The 18,569-nt window shown below is 39.2% G+C and overlaps 2 protein-coding genes across 2 annotated transcripts in view; both read left to right on the top strand.

The window, feature by feature from the left end:
* The window catches only part of arfgef2 (ADP-ribosylation factor guanine nucleotide-exchange factor 2 (brefeldin A-inhibited)), a 38,040-nt gene extending 36,518 nt beyond the window's left edge, over positions 1-1,522 (top strand). The window contains exon 39 of the mRNA XM_079239005.1: positions 293-1,522. Coding sequence (XP_079095131.1) covers positions 293-442 — 150 coding nt within the window. The 3' untranslated portion in view covers positions 443-1,522. The remainder of the gene's footprint in view (positions 1-292) is intronic.
* A 1,903-nt stretch (positions 1,523-3,425) lies between these two features.
* The window catches only part of bcl2l1 (BCL2 like 1), a 39,891-nt gene continuing 24,747 nt past the window's right edge, over positions 3,426-18,569 (top strand). The window contains exons 1-2 of the mRNA XM_079239323.1: positions 3,426-3,550; positions 7,558-8,305. Of these exons, the coding sequence (XP_079095449.1) occupies positions 7,757-8,305 (549 nt within the window). The 5' untranslated portion in view covers positions 3,426-3,550; positions 7,558-7,756. The remainder of the gene's footprint in view (positions 3,551-7,557; positions 8,306-18,569) is intronic.

Below are 18,569 nucleotides of genomic sequence, written 5' to 3'. Positions count from 1 at the left end.
TGACAGACTGGTATCGTTCTTTCATACAAGACTTACTTTGAATTTTGTAAAAGCAGTTTCAGAATGAGAAGTTTGATGAATTTCTCTAAATGCAATATTTGAAATTCAATTTAAAAGGAAGAAAATACAAATACTCCATGTAGGAGTCTGAGGTTTCACAGTAGCATCAACACAGCCAGGCTCACTTCCATTTCACTTCAGAATATTTACAAACCAGATATACATTTGGGCCTGTAACTTTCCATATGGCAGAATTGTGATGCTAATATGCTTTATTTTCCCTTTTTTTTAGTTTAAGCCCCATGCTTCCTGCTACTATCCCCACTTGTGTGAAATGATGCAGTTTGACCTGATACCGGAACTGCGGGCTGTCCTCAGGCGCTTCTTCCTCCGAATCGGCTCTGTCTTCCAAATCGCTGCTTCTGAGGGGTCTCTTACTTGAACTCCCACCTCAGAGGAAAGATTGTTGCAAGGCCAGGGGGAGAGAAATGGACATGGCAGTGGAGACAGACTAGGAAGATCTGACTTGGACTCGATACAGCAGACTTATGAGGAGATAAGTGAAAAAGACTGTAGCTTTTCAGTTTCACTTCAGTACTTTGCATTAAAGTGTTACATTTTTCTACTCTGCTTGGCTTGTTGAAAAATTGCTTCACGCTGTCCCTCCTTTCTTTCTCTCTTGGATGAGCAGCACTGTGACCAGCACTCCCTGCTGACTGTTGTCATTCATCACCCTCCCTTCAACTTTCATCTCAGTGACCAGTATTTAGAAGTCTAAATAATTTATTGTTGCAAATCCTGACTGGGTTTTCATGATTTTTTCTCCTCTTTGTTCTGGTTTTTAAATGCTTTAAAGAAAAGCGACTGAGAGAAAACGATGCAGTGAATCTGATTAACCTTGGATTTGTCCTTTGGCCGCCTGTGCCTATCAGAAAATGTTATCAACTAATAGTCTTTGTATCAGTACTCCACTTGGAGCATTACTCTAGTGTTTACGCTTTGTAAACACTCACATATCGGTGTTATTATATCAGGCTTTTGTTGAAGAGACTGAAAACCTTCATCTGCAGGTAACTCTATCAAAGATCTGATGTGGCTTTGTTTCTGATTAATCTGCTCTATGATCAACCGTCCTGTCATGTTTCTTGCTTGTTGAGATTTTACTTATTTATTTTTTCTAACTTTAATTTGTTTTATGACACCTCCCCAAATAATAGTTGGTTTACAATGTAAAATACTCGTCTGTCCTGTCATGCATTCTTGTTTGTCTTGCACGAGGTTGACTCCTCTGCCTTTAGTCTTCAGGCCATCTTATAAAACTCTCTACTTATCCATCAATTGGCTGTATGACATAATCCAGCTATTTTGCACATTTGTCTGCTTACTGTATTGACAGAACCCAGTGTATCAACATAGAATGTCAATCATTGTTGATTCACTTTTATATGAGAATACCACATGAAGGTCAGACACAGAGCAAAAACAGAACATGCATCAACAGAGACGCTGGAATCTATCTATCCTGGATCCTTGTAGTTATACTTCATGCCTTTATTTGAATCCCCCCCCCCCCCCCCCCCCCCCCCCCTTTTCTTTTCTTTTTGAAAAAAGTTGTATCTAATTATGTTAAGTGCATTCATTTCTTTTTTGTTTGGTTTTAGTTAAGCATTCCTTCTCTTCCAACTATGGATGTCTTTTTCATATATATATATATATATATATATATATATATATATATATATATACATACACACATATATATATATATATATATACACACATATATATATATATACATACACACATATATATATATATACATACACACATATATATATATATATATATATATATATATATATATATATATATATATATATATATATATATATATATATATATATATATATATATATATATATATATATATATATATATAAAATATGAAATCAATAAGTACAGACTGTAAAGTTTTCAATGTATGATACATAGAAATGAAAGTGCTATACGGTTCTATACATAATATTGTGATGTAATATTCCAGACATTTGGTGAAGTAATTAATAAACCAGAGTTCTGATCCATTTCAGTCATTATTTCTGTAGTTTTTAAGAGCTGTTAACTTTTTGATACAGTTAAAACAAACTGACTTTTGCAGAGTCCACCAGTTTAAAGGTGGTGATAATACACTGTCATGAAGGGTAAGTTATTGAGATGAGACAAATAAAACCAAAGGATGCAAATCCTTACCACTTGTAAAATTGGCTCAGTTCAACCTAATATGTTGTCTATGATGTACCACCAAACCATTTCAGCTTGAGGTCTGGGCTTGAACTGGTCAAACACATTAATTCTTACTTCAGCTGTCAGACCAATAGCCTCACATTTAACTCTAGATTACTCATTCAGCATACTAGTAGTATAGTGTCCAGTTCAGTCTATGGTCCAGGTCCTGTGGCTGCAGAACAACCCCAAACCATCAACCTCTCACTGCTGTGTGTTACACTATATACAGTTTATGGTTTTACAGTAGGTATCAATACTAATATAGACAGTTGAATCTGAGGTCCGTAGCATCTGAAATGTAGGTTGTAGGGGAGTTTTGTAGAACATTCTCAGAACATTGCATAGTCTAACTCTGGGTAAACAACACTCCAGGAATATTGTCTTCACTGTTTTCCATTTTAATTTAATTATAAATTTCCAAATTGTTCAGGGATCGGCTCTTGACCCAACTCAAAATAATGGGCAGTAATAAAATATGTTTCACTAAGATACAACATTATACTGGTGGATTTCTCTGGGAAAATAATAGAGACGCCACGAAGAACATTCTACTGTAAATAAGCATTTAGTTCCATCACCATATTTCAGTTTTTTTAATGTCATTTTGCTACAGCAGATGGGAGATTTATTCCTGTTATGACCACACGATGGCATTGTAGTCCAACCAGTGGGCCGCCCTAGATTTAGGGGTAACAAAGGTTACTATGGAGACCTCTCACATCTTTTGTTAACTTAAGTGGAAAAACGCTAAACCGCTGCTTCATGAATTGTAAAGAAAATATTATTAATCAATAAAGCTGCGATGAATACAATCCTTTGGCCTCAACTACTAACTTCCTACAACTCCTGTATGGATTTAGCCGTTTTGGATGATCAAACCAGCTTAACTTTTAGCCTGTTAGCGCTAACAGAAATTAGCCAGCCGCAGCTAACGACATCTGGGACTTTCAAGGTCTTAATCTGTCACTGACCCACAAATCTCACAACATCAGTGACTAAACTTCCTTGATTCCCATTAATGTATTTGTTGTGGGGGGCCCTAAAAATGTGCATGAAGGCCGTCTTCCATCTGGCTGGCTTCCATGAAGCGGACGGAGCACTGGAAGTGTCCGTGACGCAGGCAGCGTAGTGTGGGCGGACCTGCCAGTAGCTGCGCTGAGCCATCTTCCTCGGCGTTAGCCAGACAGGCTAGCGATGACGGATTGGATTGCTCCGACCGGGATTGTAGGCCACCAGACATGATTTTGTGGAGACCACCCTACAAGTAAGAGACCCTGGTTGATGATAAAATGCAAACTGTAATTCCTGCGCTAATGGTGTTGGGGGAAATTATGTGTGAATGAGTGTTGGTGAGGGTGGATTTTCCTTCCTGCTCCTGTAGAAAATAGGGCGACAGATTTGAGAGAACCTGCAACCTTTATTTTCTTGCTAGATTATATATATATATATATATATATATATATATATATATATATATATATATATATATATATATATATATATATAATGGATGTTTACTTTATGGTAAATGTGTTTCAGAGTTACTAAAAAAGATTAAACCCATGCAGAGCCACGTTAATAGGCCTGCAGTCTTCCACTATGCGAGTGCAGAAGTCTGTAAATGTAACAGTGACAGCCATCTTCACTTCATTGCTTCTTCACTTATATCAACCTAGGTGGAGCAGTGTCTGTACTCCATTCTTCCCATAAAAATTGCATGTCGTAATACTAGTTGTTGGTGTGGTTGAAACTATTTAAAGCTGGAACAGGGTGGTGTTGCAAAGTGGCTTTTTTTATGTGGCGTAATCAAAGAACCTGGCCCTGTGCTGATGTCAGGCGATGGGATGGCCTGTGTTGCCTTCAGGAGCCGCTCAGATTAGCCAACTAACACAGTGTAATGTGTGCATCTGTATCTATATGTTTGTCTGTTTTTAATAAAGATAATAGCTTAACTATTAATCTCAACGCAAACATACATCCGTTTACAAATAAAGTGCATAGCATCGAGTAAACATATGTTACGCGTTTGTTTTTGGTTTTTTTTAAAAGAAGCAAATGCCTAAGAGAGACGAAACCATATTTTTGCTACCAGAGTAAGTAGTTTTGTGTGTTTTAAAGCTAAAAAGACGAGAATTTTCTGTCAGATCTCAGCTGCATCAGTGATGATGATGATGATGATGATCTGTTACGTAACAGGGGAGGGGACACAGGAGAGTGGTGGGTACGTGCAATTTCTCGCAGTCCCACACAAAGTGGATTTATTTAACAATCCAGGGATTTGACAGCTTTTGTACAAACGCAGCGACACATTGAAGTTTTGGACCTTTTTGGTACAACGAAACGGTGAGCAGACAAAAGGTAAACTCCCCGGAATATTATTATTATTAATAATAATAATAATAACAATAATAACCATAAGCGTATTATTATTTTATTATTATTAACAATAATAATCATACACGTATTATTTTTAATTATTATTATTATTATTATTATTATTATTATTATTATTATTATTATTATTATACCATGTCCTTGTAAGACCTATTCGTGGTAATATCTGCGCGTGTTTTTCATATGAAAGCGCTACATTTGTTGTCGGAGTTAATGTTTAGTGTGGACATTTATCGTGGGCACAACCAGAAGATAACGTCGAGTTTCGTACCGGATTGCTTTACGTGACAGTTCAGAATCCACTATGATAAAAAGAGAATCAAGTTGAGTTTGAGTGAGTTAATATTTGAGCCAAAGTGTGTTCAGGTTTGCTGCTTTACGTCCCGTGTGCTCCTATAGCAGCCGCGTGGTGTTTACATCCGAGCTGGCCTGTAAAAACTCCAGCCACGTGTTGGGATCTGGGCACCATGTGGTTGTTGTAAACACTGTCGCCTTGTTGGTCCTTACTTGCTCTAACAAGCTGATTCTCTTCCTTTTATTTCGGATAATTTACTTTTGCTTTAAAGGAAGTTTTTTAGTCTGAAATTGCAGTAGTTCTTTGGAGTCAGTAGACAGGTTTCTTGTCTCTATTGTGCTCTTTAGGATGAATCTGTTATGTAATGACGTAAGTATTATTTGCACGAAGCTCCCATCCTTGTGTCTGTCTGTAATTATTTAGTTCAACATCTTATCAGCTTATGGGAATTTTATTACAGGAAAGGTCAGGCTCCCACGGTAGCTTGCAAATATGTTCATAAGCTGGTCATGATCCTCCCACATCTTCTTGTTTATGCCAGTATGAATGGTATACATGGATGAGAGAATGGCTTTGGAGGCGAGATGCTACTTTCAGTTGTCTTTGTTTCAGGAGCAGCTCCAGTTAAATCTGCAAGAAATATTTAATATAGGTCTTATTAATGATAAGCTGATGCCCCTGTTGTAATGGAGGAAATTGGGGTTTGCTTTTATGGTAACAAGTGTTATTCTTTCATTGTGTGTCTGGGTTTAACGGGTGTATGCCACACTGGAAGTGCTGCATTATCAGATACAAAACGTATCGCAAACTTACAAACATGTAGATGTTTAACATTAGGTGAACACTGATTTAACATGTAATGAACTGTTATTTCCTGAATAAATCTTTGACAAATGATGTTTACAAAGTGTGTAAAAAGTCTGACAATTTCCCACAGTTTTCATTTGCTTTGTGTTGAGAACTTAAATATATAGTCAAAAAAGAGATAAATAGATAGATGTGTGGTTGTGCGTGTCTGAAAGAGCCATCCCATTTAGCTCCTTTTTTCATTTTTGCTTACAAAGAACCAGATTTTCTTATGTTTTATTTTTAAAAAACGGCCCTTAGCAGAGGTTCTCCATCTTTCTGAAGGTCTTATAGATGTCTTCTTCTCATGAACCTGTACCTTTTTAAAAGAGGATGTTTTTATTTTGCTTAAGCCATTTAACGCTGAACTTGGAATTGTTCAAGAACAAAGCTTCTAACTCAGAGGATGAACCAGTGTTGTGTTTTTATATGATAGGTTATTAAAATGATTTCTAGATTGTTTTAAGCAGAACAGCCTGTTACAAAGAAACATTTTATGCTCTTATTTATGTCGTATATCTGAAAGATGCCAAAGATTAAACAATTTTGCAAGACATAACAGCATTTTTGCACAAAGAATTATTATTTCGGAAGACATTTGTTGAGCTTGGCTTAACAAGGTGTTTCTAAAAATGAAGCAATGTGGACAAATGGAAAACAAAATAATAGGTGTTGGGCCAAAAACACCCCTTATCTGTTCCAGATTAGCAATATCTTAAAATTAGTCTTTAAATAAGAAACTGAAATCCAGCAGAATTATCTAGACCTTCACAAATCAGAAATGGTCTCCATGGAGGTAAGCCTGTCTAGAAGCCATTCTTAATGAACAAAAACAGGGAAAGTTGGCTGAGGTTTGCCAAATGACTCAAAAACTGGACTGAAAATCTCTGGCAAAAGGTCTGAAGGAGTGACGAATCCTTCCCAGAACCCGACCCCCATCTTATTAAAAGTCTGACAGATCATCTTCACAGATAAGGTTACAAAAAGCAGCCAAACTCCTGTAAAATATCCTTTAGGAAGCCTGGAGAACTGCTCATGAGGAAAGGACCAGAAAGGGCTCAGATGGCTCGAGTCATTTGCAGGCGACTGTACAGAGAAAAGACTGAAGGTTCCAAATAAAGTGTGATTTTATTTAGGTTATTTGACTTGTAATTCAGCTTCAGATGTAACTCAGACACGTGGCCAGAGTGTGGTGATTAATTCAGGCCTATTTGGATGTCATAACTTTTAGGAAATTCAGGTTGGTGTGCAGATTTAAGGATGTGTGTGTGTGTGTGTGTGTGTGTGTGTGTGTGTGTGTGTGTGTGTGTGTGTGTGTGTGTGTGTGTGTGTGTGTGTGTGTGTGTGTGTGTGTGACAGCTTGGGTGTCTGAGCGAAGTCGAGACAAACAAGACGTCTAAAAGCTCAGACTGGAGGTTAGAGGGCACTGATGATGAGGACAGGGGGCTGTCTGCGTGGCCAGACCGTCCCTCTGATCTTTCCTCACACCATCTCGCCCTTTGTCTCCGCAGCTCAGCGTGACATTCTCAAACACACACTTCCTGTAGCGTCCTCTCATGAATATCGCCACCATCTGCTCCATATGTAACAACCCAATTAGAGAGATGATCTCTGACCGCACCTGTCCAAAGTTAATTTGAGATCCCACAGCCGTCCCCGTGCTTTCTAATACACACGTGTTATCATATATAGATGGACTGTCCAGACTTTGACCTTTTGTTGTCGTCTCTCTGCAGGACCTGAGCTGATTTGTCAGCCTTGTGTAGGTTTGGTTTTCATCCTTCAAGCGTCCTGTGGATATCAGCTGACCATGGTGGTCTGAACGGAGGAAGCTTGGGGAAAAGCAGTGTGTGTTCGCCCTTAACACAGCAAGGATTCACCAAGAGAGGTGCATAGACGGGTCGCAGCGAAAGGAGACGGATATTTAAAAACAAAATGTCTCAAAACAGAGAACTGGTGGTTTTCTACATAAAATATAAACTCTCCCAGAGAAACTATCCTCTCAACCACATAGTGCTCAATGAGCCTCCCAATAGGACTGGTGCAGGAGATGATGGGTTGACTGAGGACCAGAGGACAGAGACACACGCCAATGGGACTTATAACGGGACGAGTCCCGGGACCCCACCAGTGTCGCCACTGCGGCCGCAACCGTCGACGACGAGTCTGGATGTGGTGAAAGAGACCCTCCGAGACACAGCGAATGAGTTCGAACTGAGATACGCCCGCGCTTTCAGCGACCTGCACAGCCAGCTGCACATCACGCCGGCCACTGCCTACCAAAGCTTCGAGAACGTGATGGACGAGGTCTTCCGGGACGGCGTCAACTGGGGCCGCATCGTAGGGCTTTTTGCGTTCGGTGGGGCGCTGTGTGTCGAGTGCGTGGAGAAGGAGATGAGTCCCCTGGTGGGCAGGATCGTGGAGTGGATGACGGTCTACCTGGACAACCACATTCAGCCCTGGATCCAGAGCCAAGGAGGATGGGTGAGTCTCATAAACACACACAGAAACAGAGAAGTGTTTAGTGCTGCGGGGCTGGTTCAGGTCTGCTGCATGGAAAATTCCCATGTCCACACTTCTCCCTCTGTGCTCCCAACCGCCAGCAGTCGGGTGGAAAATGCAGATAAATGCTGCTCTTAACTACTTCTAGTAGCTGTTTGTTTTGTTCCAAGCAGAGGAGAAAACAGGATAGCAGATACACAAGTTCTGCAGAAGTCAGCAGACACAGTGTCTGCGATTAAAACCAATGAAAACAGAATGTTTGTGTGGTCAGCAGCTGCTTCAGCTGTCCTCTAATTGATCAACAGCACAAAACTCAATGAGCTAAATCGAAATGGGGGGCTTAGAAGGCTACTTCGGGGCTTTGCAGCTCTTTTGCCTGGGGATCGAAGTTCTCATCACAGGGCGGGATGAAGTCCAGGGCTTTGACAGATAGCCCTTTGTGTTTCTACGGTCAGTTGATTGGCTCTGTGCTTTGTCCTCCACTCCCTGACATCTGACCATTTTATCAGCCTTTTTTTTTTTCTGTGTCTGTTTTGTTCTTCGCTGAGGCAGCTGCGTGCACATGAAAGCTTTGTTGGCTATAAAGCGGTCTGTCCTGGTGCAGTACAGTCCCTACTGTGTGTTAGTGTGTCCACGCGCTCACGCTCACCTCCATGACAGCGAAGGGCAGCTTTTTCCCCTTTTTTACAGTCAGTTGAAGGTATGAAGGAAAGCAGGAGGGGAGGGGCTGTTTATGTTCAGTCTGCTGCTGGACACACCAGGTCAAAGGTCGGTCCTATGGAAACTGACATCTGTGTGGCTGATACCTTTGTGTAGCAGGCTCTGGCTATATGTGTTTTCCTGACTAAAACAAAGCATCTCTAGGCGCGTACAAATAATGATACAGCAGGGAGTGCCACCATTTTAGCATTTCTTTGTATGATTACTGTAAAAGAAATAATCATATTATAATTATCACAATTATTCTGCTTTTTTTTTTTTTCAATATTAATATGCAAAACTACATGAACCCTGCCGATTGGTCCTTAAGTTTTATGCATCTCTATATTTTGATGCCACGATAACAAAACAATACATCAACAATTAATTAAACATTCCCATTCCAACATAGTCCCCCCCCCCTACCTGTCCGTTGAGAAATAAATAAATAAATAAATACCACATTTACATGGATTTCTCACAGGGAAAGCGGATGGAAATGGTTTTGGGACTCTACTTGTACTTGGGAAGTTTCTTTATGTAAACTAAAGCTACACAAACAGGAACACAGATGTTGTTTTTGTTCCATTTGTAAATTGCACAGATCTGCTGACGCAGCTCTGACTTAATCTTTGGAAAGTGATGACACACAGGGATCTTTAATTGATTAATTAAAAGCATTGAAAACTGACATTGTGAAATGAAATAAATAGTCCTTATCTACCTTTAAGCGCAGGCTAAAGACGGAGCCTGTCAAGGAGCACTTCTGCACATAGCTTAACGCTGCTGTCCGTCAGGGGAGTTGGAGAACTTGGTCCAGCTCTTTTCAACCAATCAGCTCTGAATTAGCTGATGTCATCTGCGATGTCATCTTGCTTGTGTTGTTCTCACTCTCATATGTACGTCGCTTTGGATAAAATGCTAAACGACTGTAGAATAGAAATAGAAAAGAAAATATCTGTGACACCTCTAATCTCACCAGGTTTTGCTGTCGCTCTACGTTATAATATCTCGACAGCCTCTTGTTTTGTTGCCATGACATTTTGCAGATACATCCCTTCAGGATGAAATACGATCATTTTTTCAAATATTTGATATTTTATTCAAACCTCACCGTGAGGAGAGTATTTTAGATTTCCAACAGCTGTAGCCGTGCTTTGTATGGGACTCTGCATCTTGCAAAAATCACCTCTCTTTGATTATTATCTATCTTTTCAGTATCGCAACAAGTAAAAGCTTTTTGCAGAGACAGATTCATAAACTGCAGAATAAAAAATTATGAGCCATGGTGGCGGCTATTTTAAGGGTTAATCTCATGTCTCATCATGACCACTAAAAGATATTTTTCTGGTTGCTGTTTTTGTTATCGGGGGAAGCAACGCTTGTGTCATCTGTGGGTGATCTCCATGAACTCATATGTCCAGAATGGTTTAAACGCACAAACTCCTTTGATGACATGAATACAAGATGTTTCCCGTAGCAACAAGTAGGATGTAAACATCAGTCAACATGCAGTTGGATCGATGCTCGATGTCGGTGGCTTCCGTGTCAGTGTAACCCAGGACCGGAGAAACTGATGACTTAACCAGAAATGTTGAATGGATCAGCGAACCATTTACAGTTTCACTTCTGCTGCAGACGGATGAAATTTCCCTCAGCACATGATTCCACTTCCTTCCCTTCTTTACTTCAGCTTGTGATACACGGAGGATTTACAGGTTGGCACACTGAGTAGGAGAATAAAACTAAAGTTTCAGCAGGTGCTTTCCTGCTTGTACTTTTTCTCATCCTTTTTGTTTCTGCTCTTTGCACATTTCCCTTGCTGTGGTTTTATCGGGTTAAAGCTTTCATGCACTCTCTCTGAAACTTACAAGTCTTTCACTGAAACCCACATGAGACTTTGTTTCTTTTTTTCCCTGCTCTGTCTTTTTATTTCCCTCATTCTTCATTCCTCTCCTCCCCTGACGCTTCCTCACAGGAATAAAGTCAAAGCTGTTGGCAGATGTGGGCGTAGCTTTGAGGCAGGTGTGCCCCCAGCGTTAGCTGATGAAATACTAGTCTGTCCTAAGCAGCCGCAAGGTCACTTTACGTTTCATTCAAATATTTTTCAGTCTCATGATCTTATCGGTGCAGATCATTTAAAGATATTTGCTCTTTTCTTCAGCAGAATCTGGCCAAATATGGTGGAGAAGTTATTTGTATTATTTAAACCAGTAAACATTTAATGTAAATGGGCGGTTTTTTTCAGTCTTTTTCATTCTTAATCTTAAAATATTTTCTCTTATTATGTTGAGCCGAGCTCAGAGATGCTTTTCCAAGTGATGGAAACTTAAAGCCTGAGGAAAGCAGAAATGTTTCCATGCACTTAAACGGATTTAGGACCATTAATCTGCTCGTCAGCAAGGAGGTTTGACTCGTCGTGTCAAACTGAGAATCGCATGAACCATCTGAACAGGAAACAATGCGACACCTGAACTGGTGGAAGCAGTCAAGGTGACGGGTAAATATTGGAAAGTAAAAGGTGTTTTGCAAAACAGAGCGCAGCTAACCGGCATTAAGACTGTAAGCCTCAGCCCAAATGATCCCGCTGGAGCTTGTTTGGAGCCAGGGCTCATGCTGCTGATTTGATAGCAGCGACGGATGTGAGATAAATATGCTCAGCCAGGTTTTCCCTCTGCAGCTCGACGGTTTCAAAAGGAAGCACAGGAGTAAAGCTATATATCGTCGGATAATAAACCTCCTTGGCAGACAGCAGAGGTACACGAGGCAGAGACGGTGCTGTCGACCTAATAACGCCGTTTCCAGCAGAGCAAACGATGGCAGTGATTACTCAGTGGAGATTGAGACGCCTCAGGGTGGGGCAACGGGGTTATTCCCAATTATAGATGAATAATATCTCAACACGCTACTGGGGAAAACAATGACACCCCCACCCTGACAGACTAATAAAGGCTAAACTCAATGAGAAAAACCACACTGCCACAGTCTGGGGATGCTCCGCTGGAAATGCATGGAGATGAAAGGGTGGAGGGGGAGACATCATTAGTCCAGTTGTTTCCATTTGAGCTTGCAATGGTTTCAGTAAGGTCAAGGAAAAGTTAACAATGAAGAATGTGTTCGCCCAGAGCAAGTCTTGGTTTAGCTCATGTGTCTGTTTATGGTCGCAAATGGCAAATGACGGGATTTTAGCTTCACAGTTAAAATCTTTTTGTTTTTTTTTTTGTTAAAAATTGATTTTTTTTTTCTAAATAAAAGTAATCCATTATAAAAAAAAAATTGTCGTTTTTCTTGTTTTTATTGATCTTTGTACTTGTCTTCTTGGGCATTATAGCAGCAGAATGATGATCTGCCTACTGAGTTGTTTTTTCCTAAGTGAAATTAAGAAAAATTACAAGGGAAAAAAAGTTTTGCACATTTTTTTTTGTTGTTGTTTTTATTCCACAAAAATGAGCAATAAAATTAAATTGAAACGGCACCCAAAAAAATCGGAATTGATTTGAATTGGGACAAAAGCATATCGTCACAGTCTTAATGTGTGTGTGTGTGTGTGTGTGTGTGTGTGTGTGTGTGTGTGTTCATATATGTATATATATATATATACATATATACACATATATGTATGTATATATATATATATATATATATATATATAATATATGTATATGTATATATATATGTATATATGTGTATATATATATGTGTATATGTACATATACACACACACACACACATATATACACATATATGTGTATATATATATATGTATATATATATACACATATATGTGTATATATATATATATGTATATATATATATATGTGTGTGTATATATATATATGTATATATATATATATATATGTGTGTGTATATATATATATATAATGTATATATATGTATATGTGACTTACTACCCACTGTTGATTATGTGGTGTCCATGAAGCTCATTCTTTTCTCCTTAACATTGAATTAATTTCTAATTATGTTAAAAGAAGCAAAAAAAAAAAAACAGAAAATAATTTGGGAAAAATATATGAAAAGAAAAAACGCTAAAATACAAGAACACCACTATTAATAAGATTTAATAAATAAGGATAGATAATTACATTTAATGAAAATAAGTAATACATAAATAGAATAATGTTTTAAGATATAAAGAAATAATATAAACGCCAGAATTGATTTGTCACAAATTTGCTCTGCCAGAAGGCAAGGGGTTAAAAATGTTTTTAAAAAAGAAGAAGACATATTTTGTAGTTTATTCATTGCAAAATGATTTAAACCTCTGTCGGTGATTTTAGTGACATTTACCAGAAACTACAGTGTGCCTCTGTTTGGGGAAAACCCGCCCACCCTCAGCTATTAAAAACAACTTATTACTAAAAGTATGGGTGTGCTGCGGAGGAATCGTCGGGCTTTGAGCTGACGACCGGGGTCAGTTCAGGAAAGGCAGAAGAAATGTGATGATAACGCTGCAAGGTAAACACTATGTTCACACGTGTGATGATGAAGGTCTCCAGACCGGCGGTGTGTGAAGTGGGATGGTGGTGAGGCTGTGATTAAAGACATGAGAGAATCAGTCCATCGACTTGTTTTGACTCGGGAAACACCTGAGTTTCCTTTGTGCCTCTCTCCTCTGCAGACTTATTTACTCTGGGTCTCTCCGTCTGTAATTAACATGCACATAGGATACGCAGCAGATTGATGCAGTCCTCTGTCATACTACTCTAATGTGTAGGAGCGAGAAATCTCACCCGCGGGACCCATCCAGACTGCCTCTCCTTCTCTCCCTCTTTCTCCTCCTCCTTTCCCCATCCCCAGCTTCATGGTCTATACATCCCTCCCTGTTGTTTTTGTCCGTTGTCCTTCCATCTCCTCCATGTGAACCCCTCCGTCTGCCAATAAATCGATTTCTGTACCTTATTTTTCTTTGTGCATCTCCACCCACCCTGCTCTGTTTTTTTTTTTTCTCCTCCTGGTGCCTCCTCTTACCTTTCCCTCCATGTCTACTCCATCTGTCTCTCCTCCATAGACCTATATGGCTTAATGTCCCCGAAATATGTGACTGCACACACTCGGATTCTTGCCATTGACAATGTCCACCCCTCTTCCGGTGCTTTGTTCCAATTTTGTTCGTTGCTTTTCCATAGAATAAACCATCTATTGATTCAACCTGACTTGATCATTTCTTCGACATCATTCCTCCATTCTTTAATCTTTCTTTTGCTCCCCTCTTCCTCCATCACATCCTCCCCATTATGATGAAGAAGAAAGGTTGTTTTTAGCTTTAATGGGCTGTTTTTACTCATTAGGTTAAGTTTCACAAAGTGATGTATTTTCTGTTGCACCTGCTTTGGGTTGTTGTTGTTGTTTCACATGTTTTATTGTATGGTGGCGTGCTGCAAAGGGGAGGGGACAGCGCCAAGTCAGACTGATCATGTGACTTCTTCAAACAAAGGACCTGTGGCCACACACACACACACACACACACACACACACATTTGCTTCATTGTTTCTTTAGTTATGCCCACAGGTGTGTTATCGGTTTGCAGACGAAGTCGTGTCTGAAAAAAGACGAGCCGATCGTAAAGCAACTTTTGTCGTCGTCTCTTTCTGGCGCTTGTGACACAGAATCCAGACACAGACAATGCTCCCACAAGCCCCCTTCACATCTGATCAATGGCGGCTACTTTTTGTTCAAACCGCATCCATAAATGCCTCTGTGTGGTGGGCGGCTGTATGCAGATTGATCGCATGAATGTAGCAGCTCAACCATGGCCGTGCCTATTGTTTTTGTATGCATGTGTTACACATATGCAGTCGTTCTGGGACACCAGATGTGTGAATTTGTTCATTTGTTCCCGCTTGTGCATTTCTAGCATTTTCTGGTGGGTGTCGGAGTCATTGCGTGAGAATGGCTGGAGCAAGCTGTTGTATGATTCATTTGCTTCAGCTCAGTCACTTGGATCACTGGGACTGTATGGTGGGTTTTAAAGAATATCGACATACAGTAAACATGCTGTAAATTTCCATTGGATTAACCTCCTTTCATTTTTACATCTCCTGTCTGAAATTACCCAAAATAAACTTAGTTTATTGTGGAGCCATAAATTCTGCTGTTTACCAGAAAATCTTGAATGATGACATTCGGCCATCAGTTTGTGACTGCAACCGTACTTGGGTTATGCAACAGGACAACGACCTGAAACACACCAGCGAGTCAACTGAATGGCTTCAAAAACCAAAATGGAGTTTTTGGAGCAGTTATGTCAAAGTCCAGGCTTGAATCCAACTGAAATGCTGCGCTGTGACCCCAAACAGGCAGTTTCAGCTTGAAAACCCTACAGTGTGGCTGAGAGAAACAATCCTGTGGGGTAGACTGGATGAAAATTCCTCCACAGCGATGTGAAAGACTCATTGCCAGTTATCGCTGCTGCAGGTGGGACAACCAGTTATTCGGTTTAGGGGGCAAAAACCTTTTCACAAACAGTTAGAAAGGCTTGGAGAGATTATTTCCTTAATAAATAAAATTACTAGGGATGCACTGATACAGATATCAATATAGGCTTAATACCATTTGTGTGTACTCGTACTTGGTATTAATAAAAGTGTACCGATACCACACTAGTCAAGCCAGCACAGATGTGTTTGATGACATGTTTCGAACATGTTTTAAAAGAAGCAAATGTCTAGAATGTTAAAATGTGACATTTTTTGTTACACTAAAAGCTAGATCTCTGCGTTAAAACCGCACATGTATAGTTGTATTTCAGTAAAATGTGCCAAATCAAAAATAACATTTGTTAAAATTGTTAGATCTGTAATGTTATTATATTTGTACTGGTGAGGTAACTTCAGAAAGGATGGGTAATTTATTACAATCTAATGAAATCTTACACAGTTATTACAGCAATAATAACCATAGTCACAATAATGTTCACATAAACAGATTTGGTATCGGCAAATATCGGTATCGGCAGATCCCTAAAAATTACCATTTAAAACCACATTTTGTATTTACTCAGGTTATGTTTGTCTTATATTAAAATGTGTGTGGTGCCCTGAAAAACTTAGGTTTGACAGATATGCAAAATTGTGAGACATCAGGAAGGGGGCAAATACTTTTTCACAGCACTGTATTTGTCTAATCTTCGTCTCAACAGAAAGCTGATACACGTGGGATCATGTGAGTAAATTCTCCTGGTTTTTCCTTTGAAAAGAAAACCGCATAACTGTGAGTGAAAGCCAGAGAGTGGTGGCCCAATTAATTTAGGAATGAGTCAAGTAATACCTGAGGAGGTACTCTGTAAAAGTAGAAGGTTAAAGTGAACCTGAGCAGTTTTACAGTAGTTTTAATAGAGGTTTTGCTCAAGTAAATGTCTCAGGAACCCATCAGTTGATGTTAATGATGGACATTTCTGTCAATCAGTGGTGGGGGTAGAAAATTTCTGCAAGGGGCTGCAAAGGAAGGGCAAGGGGTCTAAACAGGGTTGCATTAGTTGTGTTTACATTGAACACTTTTGAAACGCCTGTATTTACAGGAATGAATTTTAAACCAGATCAGGAAGGGAATTTAAACATTTCCACAATCTTGTAATTAGAAGGAACTGAGCATGTCTACCAGGGCTGTGGCGATATACTTTTGTCCCGATTCAATTCCAATTTTTTGGATGCCGTTTTGATTTAAATTGCAATTCTCACAATTCTTCAATATAGCTGATTTGTGTCGATTAAAAACAAAATAAATGTATAAAACTTTTCCCTTTGCTCGTCATTTTTCTTGATTTCAATTAGGAAAAAACAACACAGTAGACAGATCATCGTTCTGCTGCTATAATGCCCAAGAAGACAAGTAAAAAGATCAATAAAAACGACACAAAATTTATAATGGATTATTTTCATTTATTTGGGGAAAAAAAAAAGTTGTTTTTTTTTTTTTTTTTTTTAAACAAAAAAGCAGTTTTAAAATTGTGAAGCAAAAAAGTCCAGATTTTCACTTTTTTTTAAATTAGATTTTCCCACCCCCAATGTCTACACTGATGGTTCCTGTGATGTCTCTGCTCATGCTGACACCACCAGGGGGTAAGGTGCTCTGGAAGCATACAAGATGTTAGTTGTAAACTGAGCATCTCGAGTTGTTCAAGCACATATCTGGTCAAATTTCTCCTTTTCTTTTCATCAGTACACACTGTGATTGTCTGAAGCATCATGATTGTATAAATCTTCCCATCTTGCAACACATAACTGTTCAGATCACTTTATCCGGGTTCCACGTGAACACGTCAGCTGGAATCTCTGATCAGACTGATGTCAGTCAGACGAAATGTTTGTCCATGTAATCGCAGCTATTGATTGTCCTAAGTGCAGCTTGGAAAATGGAGTCAAAACAAGATCTTTTAAAAACATTTCAAAACATTTTAATCTTGTCATTAACATTCTTAGAAAACTAAGACAAAATTTAAGCTTTCTCAAATTTTTCTGCACCATAAGTGCAGAAAAAGAACCTAAAGAACAGGAAGGACATCAGCCATCAGATGACGTTACGGTGCTGTGCAGTAAAACATCTCACAAACATCACAATCTCAAGCTCTTAGAATACTGAGAAAAACTTTGTTACTCACATGATCATTACTTTGTTTTCATTTTTCTAAATAATATTCTAATAGTGACAGAATGATCTAATGATCTCTATTATAGACTTTAAATATTTAGATTCATTATCATCACTGGTTAAATAAATGGGATGTATTAGTACAGCTTACATATCTGACCTTATAACACATCTGCAGCTTTTTATTGAAATCATGTTTTATCCTTGGGATAAAACTGCACTGGAATTTATACAGAGAATAAAAACAGACCATGTGGTCCATCTGGAAAACAGGATGGATCCAGTTAGATTGCTTATTATTATCAAAGCCTGTTTGCTCTCGAAAAGGATGTAGCCTGGTTTAACTGATAAGCTTCGTTGCTGATACTGATCACACAGAACCGTCACTGAGGCTTCGGCCCCTTGTTCATGTCTGAAGTATTCATAAAATGCTGCTTTTCTGTTTACTAAAATGAAATGTAGATAACTAGAGAAATATTTTCCCATGAATTGCAGGCAAGCGAGTCCTTATCAGTACATAATTAATAGATGCAATAAACTGCGACCATCCATTGCCTTCTGCAGGTACTCTCTTTTTTACATGTTTCATTTCATTTCAGTTTAATGTGGTGAAACTGCTGCTTGCAGCATATGACGGGTTGCAAGCGGACTGTCTTTTGCCTCTTTTCCATTAGTATCAGCTTGTCTCAACTTAACTCGCCCCGACTCGGCTCAGCTTGGTCCTGTTTCTTTTCCATGACCATTTAGTACCAGGTCTAAAATGGGCGTGGTTTGTGTGAAATCGCTGTGGCGTCAGTGTTGTGCACGACAAGCTCTATAGAAAAACAGGACCTGGGGCAATCTGCTACTTGGTCTGTGGATCGCCGGGCGCTGATTATAAATCGTATCCATTTGTTGGAACCACTTCCAGTCTCGTCTGTTTGATCCACTCCAACCATT

This window comes from Telmatherina bonti, assembly GCF_933228915.1.
Source record: "Telmatherina bonti genome assembly, chromosome: 4".
Classification (NCBI taxonomy): domain Eukaryota; kingdom Metazoa; phylum Chordata; class Actinopteri; order Atheriniformes; family Telmatherinidae; genus Telmatherina; species Telmatherina bonti.
The sequence above is the reverse complement of the archived record's forward strand: the minus strand, read 5'-3'. Positions and strand labels throughout refer to the sequence as shown.